The following is a 23,937-nucleotide window of genomic DNA, read 5'->3' on the forward strand; positions in this document are numbered from 1 at the left end:
AACCCCATTGTGATAGCAATACATACATCTATATATATTTATTCTTATATCCCTCTATATGTGTCTCTACATAAGTCTCTTTAGATCACCTTATTCATCTCTATATAATTCTCTATGCTTATTTATCTTTCTCCATCTTTCGTTATCTTTTGCTATCTCTCTTTATCTCTTGCTATCACTATCTACTTCATATCTCTCTAGCTCTTTATTTCTCTCTCACTCTATCTCTCTAGCTCTCTTTTATATTTAATTAAATCCAATTCTTACATGCATGTGCACTCAACATATAAACTGCTGCTAAATTATATAAAATACACACATTTTTGAAATGGTTAATGTGCCACCTGTTGTAAAATGGTTGTACTAATTCAGAAACCTTTGTGGACATAGGTAAAGTTTATTCTCAATATGATTAATGGTATAGAAATGCATATGGTACAAACAAACAAACATTCATTTTTATATGTTGTCGGCCTGCATTTACTGTTATTGTTGAAACTGTCTCGATGTTAGGCCACTGTGTTTATATTATTATTTTCATGATTAAATATCTTCCTGTTTTGTATAAATACTGTTTTGTGTGCATTCCGTAAGGCTGTATTGTTGTTGTTCGCCTGTAGTATTCATAAAACAAATTTTATACTACTATTTATCATCTCAAGCAGAAATACTAATATAAAGTCAATAAGATTACATTTAATAGTTTAATATTATGTTATATTAATATTTAAGGTCACAGACCAATTTTGAAGTTTGGGTGGGACATGTAGTATTCTCTGCTGAAAATAAATTTCAGGCAATAATTAAAGATAGGAAATATAACTAGCAACACCATTGGCTTGTGTGCAGGCACATGTAATATAGTACATTAATTGTATCACAAGACTATAATTTTTATTGTTATTATAAATATATTTCTTTAAACTAGTTATATCTCTCCCTGTTCAGGTAAGTCAGATTCAAGCTTCAATAAAGATTATTCTCCTTTGGTAAAATCAGAATCTAAACATTGTCAAAAAAATGTGTGTGCGTGGAGTCCACGCGCGACAGAGGTGAATATTCTTGCTTATTAGGTGTAGAGAAAAATTGTAAGTATTTTTTATCAAACAAGAGATAAATTTGTAAGGATGCGGACATAATCTCAAATTGAAAAAAAAAGAAAAGAAAAAAATCAATTAAAAGTTAAGGTTTTCAAATATATTTTTCAAGGAATTCGTTTTTAAATTTGACAAAAACATGAATCAATCATTGTAATTAGTTTCTATTTTTTAAAATCATGTGTGCAGAATTATCAGTGTCTACTAAGCCTGTGCGAATATCAGTTTTTTTAGTTCGAATCGAATTCGAATACGAATATAAAATTATTCTGGAATACGAATATTGAGTTCAAATAATTGGAATGAGAATTGAAATCCCATAAAGCATGTTATATCGCATCACATTACAATATGATAACAGGTACATATTTACTGATACGATGCATGTAGAATCAAAAAACTGACAGTACTTAAAATTTTAAGGTTCTCCAATTTTTATAATTAAGTAGAATCCCGCTGATGCGACCCCCCTCTGATGCGTCCATTCCGTTTATACGACCGTTTTTTGAGAAACCGTGAAAAATTTAAGCAGAGAAAGTCGAAAATTTGAGTAAAATCGGCTGAAAAACAAGTCTGTTACACTTTGTTGGGTGCTATGTGTTCACGTTTATCTTGGCGGGAGCTGTACTGTAAGCAGGCAGGCATACAAAAGACTGCTAAAAATAGATACCACCCCTCTCGACTGTCCACGCGGCAGTGTCTAGCCGAGCTCGGCGCGTCCACTATCGCATGAAAAGCCGTCTCAGCTGTCATGTTATCTTACCCACCCCGCACGAAAAGCCGCTGTGGTAGCTTCTGCGAGAGCGTAAGAAACTCGTCCGGCCAGCATCCTCCTCCCCTCCCACACCGCGTGCGACAAAAGCCAGGTTGTATAGTCCATTCTTGGTAAAATAAATATTTTTATAGGCTTATACGACTGTCCTTCGCCATTAATAAATACTTTATAAGTTTAAGTTATTATGGTACAATTTGTTTATTAGTCACACAGCAGTTTCTGCTGAAAAATCACTAATACCTCGAATTTTATTGAACAGAAAAATTTGGCAGGGCCGTACATATATTTATTTTACTGCATAGTTACTTTTCCATCTGCATTCCAACGTGTTTTTTTTTTTTTTTTTTTTTTTTAACGCTGCGAAGGGACGTGGAATAGATAATTGCTTGAGCTGTAAAAATAAACATCGCTGACGGCAAGGGCGGGAGCGCATCCTGTCGGTCTGTCGCTGTGATTATCTACTCCAAAAAAATGTCACAGCATTTCAGGATAGCATTGTTCTTATATCTTTCGTTTATAGCCGAATGTTTTCTACCTGATCCGCACAAGTTCCTTCGCCACGTTTTGAACGAAAATAACAACAAGCCGGCTAGCATAACCGAACTCGCGTGACGCGAATTCATTTAGCGTGAGTATTTTATGTTTTTAGATATATTTTGGGGGGGGGTTTGTGTAAAAATTGGCCTGAATTCTCTATTGCGACCATTCTGTTCATAAGTCCGTTTTTCCGGAAACCGTGAGGGGTCGCATCAGTGGGATTCTACTGTAGTTCGTATTAAAAAAATTCTTGTCATCACTACATATTAGCTAATTTAAATTTTTGTGGAAAAACACAAGCTGATCTACATTTTCGGGGAGTAGACTCTCTCTTCTACACGTCACAATGTTGCCAGCTGTTGAGAAAAGTCTCTAACTGCACACTTGTGTGGCAGGTATAGGCAAGTACTTTCTTGCTACCACAGCTATGTTTCGGGACAGGATAATTGCCTGAGCTGTCACTACGCGAGGAATTTGGGAAAGGGGGGGGGGGGGGGTGTCTGCCTGCATCCGGTCGTTTACTGTGTGTTATCCTATTGAAAAACATTGACGTAGCATGTTAGGCTTTTGGAGTCTTTGCTGTGAGTATGCGGCCAGATGTTTTCCACATGGTCTGTACAATTTTCTTTCTCTTCGCCGTCAAGTTCGGAACGAAATTACAGTGCCGACAAACCATGTTTCACCCTCTAATTTGAAAACTGTCACCTATAACACCCCGGTTGTGTGGATTTTACAGACATTTATTTATCTTTATCAGTATGCTGACACTTTAAATGTATTTTAAATGACCTGACGACATTCTTCTACATAAAATACGTTAGTTATCGCTCCGAATTAGTGTTCAAACGGGCTTTACGTGGCCAGGTGTAGTAGAATAACTCCACATACATAACTCTAAAACATTACGAAAATCCCGCGGAACTTTTGCCCCCGCCCAACGAGAGAAACCTCCGTGATCCCGAAATGTTTCCCGGTTTCAATGATCCCACTCAGCCTTTTTCGTAAATGACTGAATATTCGTTTTTTCGAAGTGTTAGTATTCGAATTCGAATCGAATACGAATAATAAAATATTTGTTTTGTTATTCGAAAATTCGAATATTCGCACAGGCCTAGTGTCTACCATATCATATGACACAAAATTTTGGAATATATTCTACTATCTAAATTCCTAGCAAATACAGGATCGTTTTTTGTACTTGACCTGGTAGTTGGGGTATTAAGTTAATTGCACAAATTAATCATTCTTTTCTGCACGAATAAATAAATTGTAGAGACTTTAAAATAAAATAAAATAAATATGGCAGCGTGCGTCAGTCGTTAGCCGTTACAAAAACTGAGGAGTAGACAAACACAAGCAGATTCACAAGAATTCCGTAGCATCACTGCTGCATCAATTCTCCCCCTCCCCTGCTGTCTCCCCTTCCGGCTGTCACAACTAGTGTGTAGCATGCTGTGTTACGTACATGTCCCCCCCCCCCCCCCCCACCCACTATCGTCATTCCATTCGATTGCTAGTGCATTTGTTTGAGTGGTGTCACTGCAGACACACTCTCCTCCTTTACCAGTTCCCCCACCATGTACCTAACTATTCCCCTCACACGTTTGGAATTATCGTAACGCTCAAAAATTTTAGCCCCCTCAGCAAAGAAGTTACACTTAGTGTTGTATGGGAAAGGTGACTGTGCCGTGTTGCAGCAATCGTTCACGTCGAACTGGCCGCGCGTGCTGTGGCTGGCCGTGGACCAGGACGGGCTGCACCTGCTGGAGCACCGGTCGCGCAACGCGCTGTGCTCCTACGAGTACGGCAGCGTGCTGAGCTACAGCCCCGCCCTCAACTGCCTCATGGTCATCACCGGCAGCGAGAAGAAGCAGAGCAAGGTCATTCTCACCACCTCGCAGGTGCGGCGCTCCGCCCCCCGGGGCCTACCCCTCCATCTTGCATTCTGCAGCTTGTCACCTCTGCCCATAGTTCCAAGCAGAGATAACAACTTGCCCGCTCCCTACTGGGTACTATGCGTCGTGATGCGAAATCCACAAACTCTCCAAGTAAATACAAATTTAAATGGCTCACATAAAAAAGGCACAATTATAGCCTTGTTTACCACTGGAGCAGGCAATAAAATTATATTCGTACTTATATTTGCAGCATTTCCAAAAATTAAGAAGGCAAACGCAATTTGTGATAACTCTATAATTACATAGAAACCTTCAACGCTGTATGCAGCTACATTCAATATCGCGTATAAACAAAATAACAGCTTACAAACTTCCACTTTAACCGTTACCAAATTCATGTGCGGTAATTCAAAGTTCAAGTGCCCGCACTTTTCTTGCAATAATAATTATTACAAAATATTGATAATATTTAAACACACTTCTTTACAGGTTGGCTATAAGTAATTACCTATAGTTTCTACCATAAGACTGCAATGGTTAATAACTATACGCCCCAACCTATATACCAAAATATAAGATAATTACTGAGTTGCCTTATGAGTATTATACATTAAATCATAAACAAAACAAACTTACGTAGAATACATTAAATGGGAGCTCCCTATGCGCATTACGTTAAATAGGTTTTTGTTACTAAAGTCATTGTTTGGTCATACGAAAAAATGGACTGTATTACACCGATGACCAACATCACATGTACGGCAAAACAGATTGGTACCGAGTGTACCCGAAACGACGTCTTACCGGCCAGACTCCATGATGACGAAAGGTTACATCCGCCTGCCGCCAGGGACACCAACTGTAGAAACTTGGTAGCCGGATGTGTTGCCAACTCACACAGTGAATGCAGTGAGGGCGGGAGATTTAAAACACAGGAAATGTCCTCGTCTACGCACTAGTGTGAATCAATAGCTAGGAAGTCCTAAGTATAGTTTTCTTGCAGAGCACCATACCGCACTGAACCATAAAAGCCACACACTGAATTTCATTAATTACATATATACACGATCAAACATTTCCGCCCACCTTGAAATAATCCATTTCAACACATGTATGGGAGTGGGCACAATTTTACCAATGCACGCTTGAATGGCCCGCTAGACGTGCGCACAGTAGCGACTCTCACCACTCCGTCCCTTCCAGGGTGCAGTTCCGTGACACGCCCCAGACGCCACTGAAGGGGTGGGAGTCTTTCTTCTTTAAGCAGTACGAGCTGGTCGAGAGCAGGACCATTTCCCGGCTCATGCCACTTCTGACGTTGCTGCAGGGTATGGAGGTAGTCACGATGCCAACGATGCCACAAGTCCTGCTGGAGACGCTTGACTAGTTGCCATCTCTGTAGACGATTAAGTGGAACATCTCTCAGATCAGGTTCAGGTAAGGCAACTAAAGGCTCCAAAGTAAGAAAATGGCCAGGGGTTAGCGCATTAAGGTCGTTAGGATCGCTACTCACAGGGCACAATGGTCTCGAATTGAGGGTGGCTTCGATCTGTACTAAGACAGTGTACATCTCTTCAAAAGTCAGTACCTGTTCCCCAATCACTCGTCGTAAATGTGTCTTGAAGGATTTAACTCCAGCCTCCCAAAGACCTCCAAAGTGAGGAGCCGCAGGGGGATTGAAGTGCCAGCGAACACCGAACTGGGACATAGAGTTTGCAACGGTTTGTTGGTGTGCAGCAGAAGACAACAGTTCGGCCAATTCTTTCAGATGATTATTAGCACCGACAAAATTGGTACCACAGTCAGAGTAAATGTCTGAGGATCTACCTCGCCTGGCTGTGAACCTGCGATATGCTGCCAGGAAGACATCAGTGGAAAGATCTGAGGCCAACTCTATATGCACCGCCTTTGTTGCACAACATACGAATATACAAAGAAAAGCCTTAACCACAGGTGCCCGCCGGACTTTAGCCGCTTTGATCAAAACGGGACCAGCATAATCCACCCCGGTATGAGCGAATGGCTTGACTTGTTGTACCCTCATAGCAGGAAGATTACCCATAGGGGGTTGCCAAGTTGCCGGTCTCTGTCTGAAGCAACGGAAACAGTGGCGCAGGCGACGAGTGATGGCATCCTTGTCTCCGAGAATCCAAAATTGTTCCCTGAGGATGCCTCTAAGCGTCTGCACACCAGGATGGTTATTCTTTTCGTGGTAGTCGGTAATAATGAGGTCAGTCAATGCACTAGACTTGGGCAACAACACAGGATGCTTTTGCTCAAAGGGAAGCTTTGACTCAGACAGCCGGCTGCCCACCCTTATCAGCCCATGCTCATCAAGGAAGGGGGCCAACTTTCGAAGCTGAGGACTAGGGCGACGCTGTTTCTTGAGAGCCATGATATCATTACTAAAGAAACTTGCCTGAACAAACAATAACCAAAATTCCAATGCCTTGTTCATGTCCTTTGGGGTAAACTCATCAACGATCCGGCTCTGTCTGGAGGTGCGACAGTTGAATACGAAACGAAAGATGAATGAAGTGATTCTCAACAGCTTGATCAACCGACTGACACGGAGCAGCAAATAAGAAATTGACAGACCTGAAGCAACAGTAGTGAAGGTAACAGACTTCTGTTCCAGCAGGACTGGATCCACTTCAGTAGCACCTGGAGAGCTTGAAGGCCAGTGGCGAACAGACTCTTTCAGCCACACCGGGCCTGTCCACCACAAGTGATGTTCCAGAAGCTGCGCTGGTAGTAGACCTCGTGAAGCACAGTCTGCTGGATTTTCCGCTGACGGTACATGCCTCCACCAGGCAGCATCAGTGAGGTTCTGAAGTTCGCTCACTCGATTCGCTACAAAAGTTTTCAAATTGTAAGGAGATGACCTTACCCATGCCAACACTACCTGCGAATCAGTCCAGGCTGTCACCGAGGACACAGTGATGTTTTCTGTATAACTCTGAGTGATATGGCTGAGTAACCGGGCAAGGAGTAGGGCACCACACAGTTCCAATCTTGGGAGTGACTGAACCTTTAGAGGTGCTACCTTTGACTTCGCCATCAACAGATGGATCTTAACTTCATCAGGGCCAAGAACACGCAGGTAGACGACTGCTGCGTAGGCGAGTTCAGAGCTGTCTGAAAAACCATGCAACTCGTAACGGCAACAGTTTGACCCTCTTATACATCTGGGAATCATTATGGATGACAACAGGGGTAGATCCTTGTGAAATAGGTTCCAGCGATGTGCCAGATCTTCAGGAAGATCACTATCCCAGTCAACAGTTTTCAACCACAGGACTTGCAGCAGATGCTTAGCTACCATTAACAGCGGACTAAGCCAGCCAAGAGGATCAAAGATTTTTGCAACTGTAGACAATATGGTGCGTTTGGTGGCACGAATGGAGCTACTCTTAATCTTGTACACAAACATGTCAGATACTGGGTTCCACTGAAGCCCTAACACCTTTACAGCCAACTGGCTATCAGGGTCAAGACAAAACAACTGTGGCACTTCCAAATCTTCAGCTGGCAACCAGTCAAGTAAAGCTGGGTGATTACTCAAAAACTTTCGCAGTCTGAACCCACCTCGTTCAAGGCATGAAATCAATTCGCGCTGGATTTCCAATGCAGAGCTGATAGACTGTGAGCCTGTCACGATGTCATCAACATAGATGTCTGCCTGCAAAACTTTAGACGCCAAAGGAAATGCCACAGATTCATCACAAGCTAGTTGTTTCAACGTGCGAAGGGCCAAGTAAGGAGCTGCAGACACACCAAACGTTACTGTCTTCAGCCAATAATCTTCAATAGGGTCGGTGTCAGCAAATCTCCACACAATACGCTGGTACTCCTGATGCTCAATACAAACACCGATTTGGCGGTACATCTGTTTTATGTCTGCTGTAAAGGCAACCATGTGCAGTCGGAAGTTGGACAAAATTTCAACAATATCACGTTGCAACTTTGGGCCAGTCAGCAAGTTGTCGTTCAGGGATAATCCATTGGACGTTTTTGCAGACGCATCAAAGACTACACGTAATTTGGTTGTTGAGCTCTCTGGTTTTACTACAGTGTGATGCGGTATGTAGTATGCCTGTTTCGAATGCACCTGTTCAGAGGGAATCTTTTCCATATGCCCAGCTGTCAGATAATCCTTCATGAACTCAAGATACATGCTCCGCAGTTGAGGGTCTCCTCTGAGACGTCTTTCGAGCCCAATCAAACGACGAACCGCTTGAGAACAAGAGGTACCTAATTCCGGCTGCGAGGCACGAAATGGCAGACACACAGTATAACGACCCTCGCCATTCCGGGTATGGCTGTCAACGAATGTCCTTTCACAGATGTCATCATCAGGAGAACAATGCCTTGTGGCCGGAAATTCTTCCAACTCCCAGAATCTTCTCATGGTGTCCTCTAACGGAGGGAATAATGTGAAAAGTGAAACACAAAATGACTTAGAGCACTGAGGTGGCTCAGAGGGCACCCTTCCCATTAAAACCCAACCGAATACAGAGTCAAGAGCCATAGGTGGGCCACTGAGCTTGCCTCCAGTGAGCAGTTGGGGAAACAGGTCAGCGCCGATGAGCAAATCGACAGGGCCAGGTGTGTCAAACGTAGGATCTGCAAGTTTCAGGTTAGACACTGCCCTGCTAACTTCAGGTGACAACTTTACACAAGGCAGATCCGCAGTTATCCGAGGCAAGACGAAGACATCCAGGGCATATTGAGGCCCAACCCCACCAACAGGAGCAATAACAATGGAGGCAAAGGCTCGAGCGATATTGACAGGTGTGCTTGACAAGCCAGTGACTGGCAGGTGCGCCTTAATACGAGGTAAACGTAGCCTCTGCATGCACTTCTCTGAAATGAAACTAGCTTGGCTAGCGGAATCCAACAGGGCCCTAACTGTACATGCATTCCCTGCAGAGTCCAAAACCGCAACTTGAACTGTTGATAGCAGAATGGTGTGTTCTGAGTTAGTAACTGCTGACATAACTGCTGGAAGAGTAGACACACACTGATCTGGTGATGAGGTGGCCGACACGTCATTTTTGTCAGAACAAGTCTTCTGTACAAAGTGTAACAGGGTATGATGTTTCTTACCACAAGTGCGACATGATGTAGATGGGCAGTTTTTTGACTGGTGAGACTTTCCTAGACAGTTCAAACACAATCTATGTTTCTTTACTATTTCAAAGCGATCACTGGGAGTCATACATCCGAACTCAGGACACTGGTGCAAGGTATGTGATGAGTTGCACAAACAACACTGTGATATATATGAATTGACAACAAAGCTGGATGAATTATGATTCTTAGGCATAGAAGAGGACTGCGGCCTTTGGTTCAGTAACTGTGGCCGCGCAGGCTTGGAGCGAGACGAACCAACCAATTCCTGGGCCCTACAGTGTTTTTCAAGGAATGCTCCAAAATTTTCAAGTTTAGGAAACTCATGGCTCAAACTAAGTTCCCACTCTCCCTGCAACTTGGGATCCAACCGCCTTGACAGTATCGGTAAAAGGATCATGTCCCAATGCTCCACTGGAGCTCCCAGTGCCTTCAAAGCAGCAAGGTTTTCTGAGATGACATTAAGTAGCTGGCGAAGTGACTTGGGGGTTTCGACAGATGCTGAAGGTGCATTAAACAGGGCCTCTACATGAGCGGACACAATCAACCTTTTGTTATCATATCTCTTTACAAGCAAGTCCCATGCAACTTCGAAGTTTTCTTCTGACAATTCTAAAGGCTGAATTATGCCAAGAGGTTCACCAGAGACAGCACCCTTTAAATATGCCAACCTTTCAACAGAGGACAACCGAGAGTTCTCCGTGACAAGTGTCATAAATAAATTTGCAAAATTAGGCCACTTCTGGGGAGTACCATCAAAATGAGGAAGATGAATCTTCGGCAAAGCAACGTTCAACTTACGGCCATTTGAAGTCTCGCCAGCGGAGGTCTCCAGCAGGTCTGGTTTACTGTCCACAGCGTCTACAGCGGCCATCACACTGTAGTATTGCTCTTCAAACGTCATTATACACTGCAGGTGCAGTTCTGCATTATAATCCTCGAGGTCAGCCGATGCTGCTTCCACTGTGATGTAGTCTGCATCATACGACGTTTTCACGGCAGGTAAATCACGGACGGTAGCTAACAATAACCTCACCTTTGAAACATCACTTGCCGCGGCAATTGAGAGATCGCTTGCACGTTTCATACGACCTTCTGCGAGACGTAACCGCAATGCTGCCGCCTGAGCACCAGCCATAATTGAGGTTAAGTACAGTAAACCAATCCACGAGGCAATAAATCGGCGAAAATCTACTAGGCAATGTTTAACAAGATGTCCGCGAATGCGAACAACATTTCGAAAACACGTGCTCACTCGCGCACTTTGTTAGGTTAATTCGTTCACGAGACACGCACCGGCAAATTATTAGCCTCACTAACACAGCATAACAGAGAATCTGAACGGTAGACGGCGTGGAATACCAAACAACTTTACACGAAGCGGAATTTAACGAAACAGCGGGCCGATAATACAAATAAATGCCCGCGTGGCAAACGATAAAACGCACAACACAATAACTTGCGCACGATACGAAAATAACTGGAAATATCCGGCCCGGAGGACCAAAATGTTTGGTCATACGAAAAAATGGACTGTATTACACCGATGACCAACATCACATGTACGGCAAAACAGATTGGTACCGAGTGTACCCGAAACGACGTCTTACCGGCCAGACTCCATGATGACGACTGGTTACATCCGCCTGCCGCCAGGGACACCAACTGTAGAAACTTGGTAGCCGGATGTGTTGCCAACTCACACAGTGAATGCAGTGAGGGCGGGAGATTTAAAACACAGGAAATGTCCTCGTCTACGCACTAGTGTGAATCAATAGCTAGGAAGTCCTAAGTATAGTTTTCTTGCAGAGCACCATACCGCACTGAACCATAAAAGCCACACACTGAATTTCATTAATTACATATATACACGATCAAACAGTCATATTTATCACCGTTGTGTGTTATTGTTTCTTTAGGGCCACAGCTTCATTAATTAAAAAAAAGGACACAGTGTTTCTGAAAGTGTTCGAACGGGTTGCAAAATACAATCATGCAACAGTTTCTCACCCAGACAGTTTACTCGAAGTTTCCCTGCTAGTAGATAAAACATTCTCGTCCGCACACAAACTTGCGGGCTCGCAGTATCGTAGAATTTGTGGTAACATATTTACGTGCAGGCAGTATCGTAATAATTATGTCAATTTCTAGCACGTATTTAGCAGTTCCTCTTGCAAGCTATAAATACGGAAAATATACGACTCACATGAAATTCTTCTCTTCAGTGCAGACAAGGCCAAACCACCAGGGCTTGAGGCCTGGCAGACGTTTTGCCCTTGCGCATGCCAGCGCGAGGCACTGCAGAATGGGCCCGCGTCATAATCGCCCATACCAGGCGCGGTGCTGCCAACAGCCGAGGAAATGCAGACCATGATTCACCAGTGAAGTCCAGCACATTTTTCCCAATACATCTTTGTTCCTTCGATTTTCACCCGCGTGCAAAAAGGTCAAAGCCCGCGGCACTCGCCGCGCGCACCTGTCGCCTCTCACTCCTGGCTCGCAACTCCCAGCTGATCAGCGCTGCGCTCAGCGCCAGTTCATCACGCGGCCATCCGCGGAACTACAGCTTTAAGTTCAGAACTCTTCAGTAAAAATAATTACACACTTGTTTTTGTTGAATAAATTTAACGTCTTTTTTAAAGCCTATATTTACATAAAAAAATTAACTTTTCAATCCCAAGAAAAACATATACTTCTTAAAATATTCTTTCTCCTATAATCTTTATAGCTCTTGGAGCTTCTCGAATATTAGTGGCCTTCGGCATGCCTCTGACGGCCAATATTGATATGCATAAACTAAACTCAATTAAAAAGGCAAACAACTATAAACGACTAAAATAACTGAAATAAGGGAGTTAACAAAATAATTTCTAAAAAATAAATATATGGGCATATAGACTATATAAAAATAGGAGCAATAACAAAAATGACTAAAGAAAAATCAGGAAAAAAATGGCACATACCACAAACTGGCAGCACAGATATTTTTTGACAAACAGCGGGACCTAGCTTCATACACATTCCTGGTCTAGTGAAAATATATTACATCATCTGCAATGGCCCACATGAAGTGATAGGTTATCTTCAGACCATTACAGACTGGATCCTGTTTATTATGGCGAAAGCACCTTGTGAAATGTGTTAGATAATAAGTTCACATATAGTGATAGGTTGAAATCCAAATCTCGAATTTGAATCCCAAACAATAACTCAAATAAACCCCTTGACTCTGAATCTAGGTTTCATGAGTCCAAAATAAAATAACGCACAAGAAATGAAAAATGTTTGTTGTGGCGTTGAAACATTTAACCCTTAAAATGTTTTATTCACAAAATAAGTTTCCACAGTTAAATATTATTATTGTAATTTTATTGGTATAATTAGATGTTATAAATACATTATCTTGGGGAAGGGTAAAAAGATAGAAGAAAAAAATCTAGTAAACTTCAGAGGTTATAAGTGTTGAATTTTTAATTTATTTTATTTACTTTAAATATTTTTTCTTTTTATCATTTCCCTCGAATATCAAATCCTTTGACTACTAAGGATTTTATGGTATTTGAAGAAATGAGAAAATGAGAGGTTTTGACTGAACGATAAAATGCCATTAATGTCTAGAAATTTTAGTATATTAAAAAAATATGTATGTGAATTTTTTTAAAGAATTTATTTTAAAAAAAAAAATATTTTTTTTTTAATAATTTTTTGTATTGATAGGTTTTTTACTTTTTTTTTATTAATTCTACAATAAATCCCACCTTTTTTAGGCACAGTCTTTTAGGCACAGTCTTTTAGAGCTCACAAATAATGGTTTTTATATATCTGGTACCAAAAATTTGTGACCAAATAAACATGATCAATTTATAGCAACAGTCCTTAACGAAGACTAAATTTTATGGATTTAGTTATAGTCCAATTTTGTTTTTAAAACAGAGGATTTCTGTGTTCCCGTTTTTATTTTGTAGCTGTTCAATAAAACATACTCGACCAAAATAACTGTAAAATGTATGCTGCATTTTTACGGTAACATAATTGCAATAAATTGGTCTAAAACAGGTACACCTATCCCTCACTTAGCACGTCTTCAGATTGTGCGGATTCATTTAGCGCGATGTGTACTGTATTTTACTGCCCCAGTCTTGAATAGCACGTCTGTAAATTTCAGTTAACACAAAAGCTCTGCAGACAAAAAAAAATGTCTAGCACGACACCACGAAGTCTGTTTCAACTTCTGTAAACAACAGATGTGGCTTGGGATACAGTCAGCCAAACAAGGATGGAAGAGATGCGCACGCAGGTCTGTCTACGCTATTGGCTGTTGTAAAACATCATCTATGGCAAGTTAAATGGCGGCTATGGTGTGTAAAGGACCAATTGTTTTACATCCGCGCGTATGCCGCCATGCCGCCATGCCGCCATGCCGTACCGTTGTCGCCTGGCCACAGACCGGGTCGTGAACTCAATCTAGCCAGTGGCAGGGAATTCACTCAAACAAAAGCAACGTCTGCCCGTTCAGCTGCCGGTAACTGTACATGCTTGATCACTCGTAATGCACCGTGTTCAAGTATTTGAGACAAAACTAGAAGTATTACGGCGCGCAGATTGTTATGAAGGCCATGCTTATGTTGGTCGCACTTAAGTTTTAAGCATGTCAATTGTGTGCACGATCGTACAAAATAAGGACTCTTACCAAAAGTTTATATAAGTCTGATGCTGTTAGTTGTACTAGTGGGAATATATTTGACATTAGATAACGGAACAGAAATGAACAGATGATTCACATGGAAAAGGTTATTGTTTGTTGCAATGAAACAAATAATCAATGGCCTGACAGGATTGGTGTGAACCAGATGATGATACGCGAATAAGCACTTTAATTTTTGATAAATTAAAATGTAATGATCCAGACAGTAATATCGGTTTCACTGTCAGTGAAGGATGGTTAGGAAAGGTACGCGACGTGAGTTGAAGTTCACGCCCGGGCGGGCAAATCAGCCAGCCGATTGACGATAAAGTACATTACCACGTATCTCCCGTTATGGGGTGTCGTATTTGTCATACAAAATGTGATGGGAGGCATATAAAGATAAATGGTGTGACATATTTATAGTTGAGTGTTATTCAACGAATTTATATTACATAAAGTATATTTTCCTACACAATTTTTGAACACATTAAATAAATTAGCATTGCTATTTATGGAAACGAATGCTTCAGAATACGCGATTTCAAATAAGACGAGCATTTTTAGGAACGAATTAGTCGTACTAGGTGTACATTTAGAACAAAAAATAAAATAAAATTAGCTTAGGTTTGAAAGTGATCCAATAATAGATGCACAATAAAACTAATTAAGCTAGATTTTCTAATTCATGCACTTTGTAAAATATTTTTTGTCCAGAAATAATGACAATCCTTGAATTTCAAACTCTAAATTGAATTAAATTTTTTCTAATGTTACATAATTCCATGATAAGACTTGCATTTTGGTGCTATACGGTGTATGAACTTGTATTTCAGTGTGAGGCCGTTGTTCGACATTCTCTTTGGTTTTATTTTGGTTATATTGCAATTCATCATTTAATATTGTCCTTAGCAATGACAAGAAAATGGAATAACCAACGTGGTGTGTGACCGAGCCTTAATGTTTTTGTAAAATTATTATTTTGTTTGTAACTTCTTCTTCTTCTTATTATTATTATTATTATTATTATTATTATTATTATTATTATTATTTTTTTTTTTTTTGCCTGTAGTATTCATAAAACTAATAAAACAACTAAGTTTATCTTTTCAAGCAGCATTAAATTTATTGGGCTTGAATATTATTCCAGCCCTTGGTATAAGCAAACCAGCCTAAGAGCTGGTATGTAGACTAATACAGTAGACTTCTGATAATCCCGTACGTTCGGTACTTTGCAGATGCTGGAGCACTGAAAATGCTGTCCTACGAGGCGGTATTTCCTGCGATTGCAGAATGCTAAATTGTAAAGCAAACACACATGTAAGATGGTGTTTGGTAGCAAACATTGTGTAGCAGGAACATAAGGGTAAACACCTGAAAACAAATAAAGGCCAGAACTAAATTTGTTGTGAATGACTGCAGGGTTCTGCTGAAGAAACACAAACTGTGCTGAACGTTCATAAATAACTTATCTCAGGCATGCAGAATGCTTCAACTATTATTTATGTGCGTACTGTAAAAGTGTTTTGGACCTTATCTAAAAATTATAGGTTTTTAGCTTAAGTTTGCTTAGTTGGCTAAGTCCGTACATTCCTCGCTGGTTCTGGGCCATCTGGCATCCTGGATTATCGGATGCTGGTACAATTGGCAGTCTACTGTAATATGTAAACAAACATAATTGTAAATATTCACACATGCAGTAGATTCCTCTCGATATGTTCCTCTTTTAAATGTTTGTCTGCTATTTAAGCTTAAATAATTGGATACTTTTTTCTATTGCACACTACTAATAAATGTGCAGTTTTAAAATGTTGGCTCTGATTGCAGTTATAAATATCTATACTATAATAAAACTGTAGTATCGTCGTGTCTGTACATTGAAAATATTTCGCAAAAAATGATTACGAGTGATATAGGAATTGTAACAGAAAACAATAAGACTAGTATTTTTAAAACTTTGTCTGTCTGTTTGTCTGTTTGAACACGTTAATCTCCAAAAAACTAGACAAATTTTCACGGATTTTTCACCGGTAACTTAGATGTAGCTTGCGGCAACATATAGGCTTTATGTAATATAAATCAGCTCACTGAAAAAAATATATATACACCTTAATTTCAAGTTTTAGCTTAGTACAGTTGTAGAAAAGTCAAAAGATGGAGCTTCATTAGTTGATTTTTAAAAGGCACCGATCGAAGTTTTTGGATTTTTACCTCAAGAGACATGATCATCACGACATAGTACACCAAAGAACCAATAAATATTGATGTTGGTTTTTTTTACCTCAGTGACAGAAGTATTTTCGTAAGTTTACTTCAGTAAAAGAATTAAGCAAATTCACAAATACAAACTAAAATTGGTTAGCATATAATGGATTTACTGATTTCTCTTTGTGTTTTGGATACTAAAGACTTAATAAAATTGATTTGCTTCTTTCGATAGGTTTTATTTATTTTCGACGTCTTGGCTAGCAGAAATAAATTTATTGAGTTTGCTTTTTGATTTGTGTGCATACGTACTTATTACATTTTGATAAGAAGTTTAGGCTTCTGTTTATAAACAAAATATAGTTGTATCGGCAGGTTTGGAAAATAATCAAAAAAGAGGATGGGAAATCCCACTGCGCACACGGCTAGTATATATTTATTCTCTGTGCATTCAGAAAAACCTGGACATGGTTTGCTTGAATGTCATTTAGTAGTTGCAGGACCACAGTCTCATGGGGCTAACTAGATGCAGTGGATGTTGCAGGCGTTCCAGATAGCAAATCTGATCCGAGAGTACACGGAGGTGCTGCAGACGCCTCAGCAGCCGCGCCACGGCCGGGAGGCGGAGGACGTGGTGAGGCGGCACACGGGCCAGCCTCAGAGTCGTCCCACGAGCATCCTCCACAAACCCATGCCGCTCATCGACGGCACGCCCAGCTAAGGACGCTGTGCCTCTCTCAGGGTTGTGCAGCGCGGCCTTCGCTCTTGGCTGCACGAGTGACGAAACCAAATGTTGTTTCAAATACGCTATGTGATTAAGTTGCGGCTGTGTTCCGCTCCCCCTTCTCATCATTTTATTTTCTGATTCTGCACTGGTGTACGTTTATTGGGAGTTCAAGAATTGGTTCGGTGTCATGCAGTCACTATTTTATTCTATTTTACGAGGGTTGCAAGCAAACATATTTTGCCTTGATCCAGATATGTAATACAAAAAGAAAATAATTTGCAGTTTCTTTCAAACTCATCTTTTGTGTCGTACTTTAGAAATGCTGATAGGCTTCGTAGAGTTGAGGACATCCCAAACTGTCCATTTTTCATGATAGGCACATTTATGTGGTCCTTCATGTAAGAATCCTCGTTTGTACCTTGCAGTATTATACATACAATAGTAGTTGTGGTAGTTGTGGCGTGGGGCAAACAGGGATATCTATTTAACCTGAAAATGGCTTCTTAGTGTTTGACTTAGATTACAACAAGAAATTATGATTAAATGAAATATTTGTTGCAATTCTTGAAAGATATTAAAACATAAATGTTTGGCTCACAATTTTTGTTTTCAAAATCTTGCAAAAAGAATTAAGTACATTTTTTTCTCTGATTATGTGAATAAGCAACTTTAAAAATGCAACATAATGTCGGTGTATATGTTTACGTATTTTGTAGAAACAAAAATTACCTTTCGTGCAGGGTTAAGAACATGGTGTCAAGCCATCCATTGGTACAGTTTTCCAACACACTGAAGGTTTCAAAATTATGCATTGTGACAAAGCTAGTCAATACTGTTTGAAGATGAAAATTTTTGCACTATCTAACATAGTACCTCCCTTCATTAAAGCTATTGTACATGTAAATCAATGACCTCTGCTGTCTAATTTTCCAACAAGTGATAAAGTACAGTGTGTAAGTTGAAATTTGTAATTTTCATCCCACATGGAAATGTCTTCCTCGAATGATAAACAACCGTATCCACATTTTGTATGTTAAATTTTGTAAGGGTATGTATGAGCATTGTATTTTATTTCTGAGAGTCATATTTTGTGACAAAATACTTTATATTAAGTATTGCCACTTTTTTTGTTTGACTAAAATTATTTGTTTTTATTGGTTTTATCTGACTTGCTAGTCCTAACACTATCACTTAATCACTAAAAATTTCCAGAAGACTGAGAGACCATATGTGACAATCATTAACTTTTGAAGACCTTTATTATAATAGGCCTGTGTAAAAATGAGTCCCCCAACTTTGTGAATTCCAAACAGTTATTGAGGTGCATAAATGTAACTAACTATACAAGTGTCATGCTTTGTTTTTAATCAGATGTTGGTTTTGTCTTTCAGAAGTTGGTTTTGTCTATCAGAAGTTTGGATTAGTCATTACTTGTGGAAGGATATTTAATTTTCTTTGTAATTTTAAAATTTTTATCCAATGTACGTATTTATTAATATTTTAATTTTTGTTTTCTAATTGTAATTATGTGTTAAGTAATTTGTACTCAACATCAATGAAAAAAGCCATTGGTTATTATGATAAAGATCTATTTTTTTTTTTAGCTATACTGATCAGTGCCACTTAGATTGCACTCTCAAGAATAAAAAAAAAATCAATAAATAAAATAAATAAATAAATAAAATTCATTAAACTAAACATCCTATATAACTCTTAATACCAAGAAATTTACATTTGTGAACTTTCTCCTTAGAGAGAAGTAGCTCTGCGTACAAAACATATGCATTCTACTTTGCAGAAAGCTAAAATTAAAACAAAAAGTAGCAAAGTATTTTCTAGGGTATTTCCAACACCTTGGTCAGTAGAAAAATGTTTCTAAAATGTTAATTGTCTTCCAGGCATCCAGGGCTTGTTATAGCAGTCATAAGAATGGAAACAAAATTATAAATCTTAATTAATTGCCAGTTTCAACTAGGTACCTACTGTAATAGCAACAATTTTGATGCAGTGCTGGCAAACCCTTTGTCAAACATTTATTTCAGAATGGTCCTGTATTTTAGAAAACAAACTTATTTTAGATATTGTTTTCTTCATGCTACATCTTTTAACTGTAAATTTTAATGATTTAATATAAAAGTAATTTTTGAATAATGAAACATTTAAAACAGACTTCTAGCTTTTTTTTATGAACACATAAAAAATCTGGTCCTTCATTAAAAAAAATTAGCTACTTATCAGTGCTGTTCAGTGCTCCATAGTTCATAGTTCTGCAAAGCAGTTGCCATTTTCTTGCTGTTTTCACAATAAACTCCTCAAATAGACCCTGGAAATTTTAAACCATTTATAAGCTAAACTTAATGTATCTGTATTTCACTTTGGTATAACATTCTTTGATAAAATTTTTGAAACTGGAAGGTGTTTTGAACTTTATTCAGTGTAAACTTGTACTACTGAAATAGGTACTCTGAATTTATATTTCGTGGTTTTTTCAGTCCTTTTAAAACTTATGACAGTAATTGCTCTTTTTTTTAAATAACTTCGAAGCACACCTTGGCATACTTCTTTTTTCCTTCAACCTCTTGACTTAGCCATTTCATCACAGATTTTTCCCATAAATTCATTACAAGTGTCAACATTCTTACGAACCATAGCTTCACGACTTGGACATTCCCTCCATTCTACTGCCGTCATTCACATGAACATGTGACCACATCTTGCATTTTATACTACTTGAATTTTGTGACGATACTAAGGAGAGTCTTTGTTGCGTGATAGGAGTCTGATTGCAAGTGTCATCCAGGTTGGGAAAACCGACTCTTTTGAAATACACTAAGCAATGCAATGCATTTGATTCTATTAAATATGAAAATTTTACATTTTCATATCTCAGTGATACCAACTAATTTTATAATGTGATTTCTTTCAAAAACCTTTACAATTATTGGGGTGGATTTCTTTAATAACAAAATCAAAATCAGTGTCACACATGGACTGCAGCTAAGTAACTAATATTTATTTTATTTTAGTCCTTTCATGTAACAATTTTTTATCATATGTAATTAATGTCTTAAAGAATGGATTTTTGCATAAAACTTGGCACAGCATGTTGATAAATCTTTCAAATTTGGTAGATATATATTGTTTGCAAGAATATAATTCTAGCATAGAATTCTTTCTCTTTGATTGCTGTATCTGTGCACCAGTCCAGAATTGTTTGACATCCAAAGATGAACTTTATCCTATAGGTTAAACAAAACAATTATCCATTATGTATGAACAAACATAAAATAATTTATGTTGAAAAGCAAAGATGTATAATTGTTTGTAATATGGATTTAAAAAAAAAAAAATATTTTTTTTTTTTGAAGTGTGCAAGAATTTGCTTTTCAGGTGATATGTAGGCTTAGCTGTATTGATATTTAGTTGAGTTATTGTTTCTGTTTCTAGTATTGTACCGAAACTTTAACATAGTGTCATCTGAAATATATTGGTATTTAGCTAATTCATATATATATGTCAGTAACATTCTATTTGCTTTCTTGATGAAAGGTGGCCAAGTGATATGATTGGGCCCAAGCACTCGGCTGTAACCGAGGCAGAAAGTGAATTGTTCGATACCAAAGATATAAATGTCTTCATTACAAGCGGACGGATAGATTCCCCTCCACTCTCCATAGAGAGATTACGAAGGAGACATGTAGAACTCGGGACAGAAATTTTGACTTGTCGAGGACAGAAATTTTGATTTGTCGAGGCCTGCCTAGTCATTACGCTAATCCAGTATTTATAGACTGATAAACGTTTTAACCAGTGTCTACACATAAGAAGGTGCGGAACTCTTAGAATGAATACACAGTGAGCAGAACATTTTTTAAAGATCTCTGTGGTTCATTTTCTGCCCGCATTGTATTTGTAGAATTTTAGTGTTCATATAACCAGTGTCAATGCCATTGTCCATGAATACAGTCTTTCTGCTTGTAATAAAATATGACCATATTTTATTCTGGACAGAAATGTTACATGTATTTCATTTAAATAGCACAATGTAATAGGCTGTAAATGACTGACTGAATAAAATTGTGTACAAACGAAATATTGATTGTTAATAAAAAGTTACGAGCATGATGGGAACGTTGCTTGCACAGTTTCAGTTGCCGTTTTTTATTGTCTTTTACGTTCCCTCGCATTCTCGATCCTCGCTGATGTTCAGGTGGTTTTCAAAGTTTATACCGTAACCATACTTCGTTAATGGCCGAGAGTTGTGTGTTTTTAAATTGTGCTGTGCTACTTGTAATGTTACACACTTGTTTACATCGCAGAATACTTCTGGGGGCTGCTCGCTGCAGATGTGTGCTTGATTCCAGCTTCAATGTTAAAATACAAATGGATGTGAATTCATGTAAACTGTAGAATTATACAGAATACTGTGAAATTTTAAGTATCTATGAGATGATGTACATGTAGTTACTATCAGTTACCACTACCTAATTTTAACTTATTTACTTTATTTTGTGCACCTTCTATTGTGTTTGTAAGTTTAGCATAACATTTCCATGGGAACCTTAAATTTTGATAGAAGGCTGTTATTTTGATGAATACTTATTAAGAAATATTTACTTTTCATTATAGTAATTTTCCTTTGTGTTTGACCTAAGTATATGAAACAACTTTTTCATAGTTCATATTTTCAGTTTCAATAACTGATAAGGTTGCTTCTTCATTACAATGCTGCAGTCACATCAAATATAATCAAAGTTACCAGATAAACCAAAATATGTGAGAGTCACTCTTAAAATTCTTGCTAATTTATTTTTTTAATTTTTATATTTGGATATGGTAGCATATTATAGAAATAGGGTAGCCGTGTAAAAATTTTTATTGCTAATTTTTTTTTGTACTTCCTTTGTATATTTATTTTTAAATAATATTGCTAGTGGTAAAGAGTTCAATAACACACTTTAATAAAATGTGTCAACATTTTTACAACTTTTGTGTGTTTGCTATCATAAAACTAGAACACTACATGGAGCATGAAGAAAAAAACCAAAACATTTGAATAATTACACCCATAAACAATTAAACATTTTTTGTTTATGTGTTTTTCTATTCATTTCTCACAAGAGGAGAACGAAAATGCATCCAGCAACGTATATAGCATAGTGCTCTATATATATATATATATGTGTGGCCAAGCACTTATCTGTCCTTTTCATGTCGGAAACATTTCACATTAAAATTTGGGATTGAAATTTTACTCTCATCGCGTCCAAGGAAGTTTCACTTCAAGAAAATTATACGTTTATAAATTTAGACTTAGGCCCTACTTAATGTTCAGGTGCTTTTGTAATGCCAAAGCTATATGTGCTACACTAAAAATTGTAAGCTGACTCTCACGGTCACATTTAAAGTGATCAGTGAGAGGTAAACAAATTGAGCCTGCGCTGAGCTGAAGTGTTGGCATCTTGCAGCCAGAAGTTTATTCTGAGGACATTGGGAGACATCTCCATAATATGTGTTTGTAAACTATAAAGACTGCAGCATAAGCACAATGGAGTCTTATGTGGAGGAACCAATTTGTATGTGAATGCAAACTGTGTGTGTGTGTATGGGTAATGTGTACATAATTCAGTGGTGCGTTTTCTTTCCTGACTAGATAATGTATATAATATATTTGCAGCCTTGTTTCATTTCATTTTAAAATGTGTTTTCTGAAGCTTTGCTCACTCTCTTATTTGTTTTGTAGCTGTTTCTGGGTGCTTCATTGCAAAGCTTCAGTTGTCTGTGATGTGAAACAAAAATGTTGAACCTTGGTGCATTTGAAGTGTATGATAGGCAGAGAGAGAAATATGTGAGACACCCAGTTTGTAACAGTTTATATAAAAGTATATGAGAATGTATGTTTTATGAAATTATACTATTGATCTTATTTCTATTTATAAATAAATACTCATTTATGCAACTGAAACCAAAATGTGTTCTCAATATGTCCTGTTGTGAGTAATTTAGCTTTCATATATTTAGTAAAGTCGATTGAGATCTTCACTCTTCATTGAAATGTTAATGCTTAAATAACTTTTCAACACATCCAGGCAAGCAATGAAAGTGAAGCACAGGTGTGGGTGAATCTGTGAACTGTTCTTTTACTTTACTTCTGCTTACTTTTTGTTTGCCAGTATTTGTTGTTAAACTGATCACAAGTGCAAAAAGTCATGTTTTAAATACTAGCCTGTGTAAGATGGTACATTGTAAAGACTAAAATATAATTTACGACTATGTATATAAAATAATATAGTGGATTTATTCTCTAAACAAGTTATCAACGTTATGGTTTATCATAAATATTTCCAACTGCTCAAAATCAGTGTAGTTAAGGTATGAATATAAACATCAAATTTTTAGAGCTTTAATGTCAGAAAAGTAATTTGAAGGCAGAAGATATTTTTACTGGGTGAAGAAGGTATTCTGTCGCTTGATAGTCGCAGCAGCTCCATTGCTGAGCAGAGATTCGTAGGAAACATTAGTCACATTTAGAGTAATAAAGTTTTTACTATAAAAAGTAAATGTTTATACATATGTGGCTACCTTATCAAACAATCCGAAGAGAACACTTAGCCAAAATATGCCACTGGCTACAAACATACACAATATGCCAATATGATATAGAAATCATTCCCACATCTACTTCAAACTATTGTCTGACTTCACCCCTGATAGCATGAATGAAACCTCTTTTTAGAAGTTTCTCAAAGTACTTAAAAATGTTGACTGACTATTAGAGAAAATTTATTAAAAGGTTTAAATTGTACCAATTTTTAATTGGTCAAGTGCTTTATTTATTGAACTTATTATGCAGGGCATTTTCTAAAGTGGTATTTTTTTAA

The 23,937-nt window shown here is 38.2% G+C and overlaps 1 protein-coding gene across 2 annotated transcripts in view; it reads left to right on the forward strand.

Annotated features, from left to right (window-relative positions):
- Nucleotides 1-23,021, forward strand: part of LOC134531029 (myosin-I heavy chain) — a 373,169-nt gene extending 350,148 nt beyond the window's left edge. For both annotated transcript variants that reach the window (XM_063366521.1, XM_063366522.1), the window contains exons 33-34: nt 4,107-4,310; nt 16,874-23,021. In XM_063366521.1, the coding sequence (XP_063222591.1) occupies nt 4,107-4,310; nt 16,874-17,050 (381 nt within the window). In that variant the 3' untranslated portion in view covers nt 17,051-23,021. The remainder of the gene's footprint in view (nt 1-4,106; nt 4,311-16,873) is intronic.
- The last annotated feature ends 916 nt before the right edge of the window (nt 23,022-23,937 follow it).

Source organism: Bacillus rossius, chromosome 3 (assembly GCF_032445375.1).
Source record: "Bacillus rossius redtenbacheri isolate Brsri chromosome 3, Brsri_v3, whole genome shotgun sequence".
NCBI lineage: Eukaryota > Metazoa > Arthropoda > Insecta > Phasmatodea > Bacillidae > Bacillus > Bacillus rossius.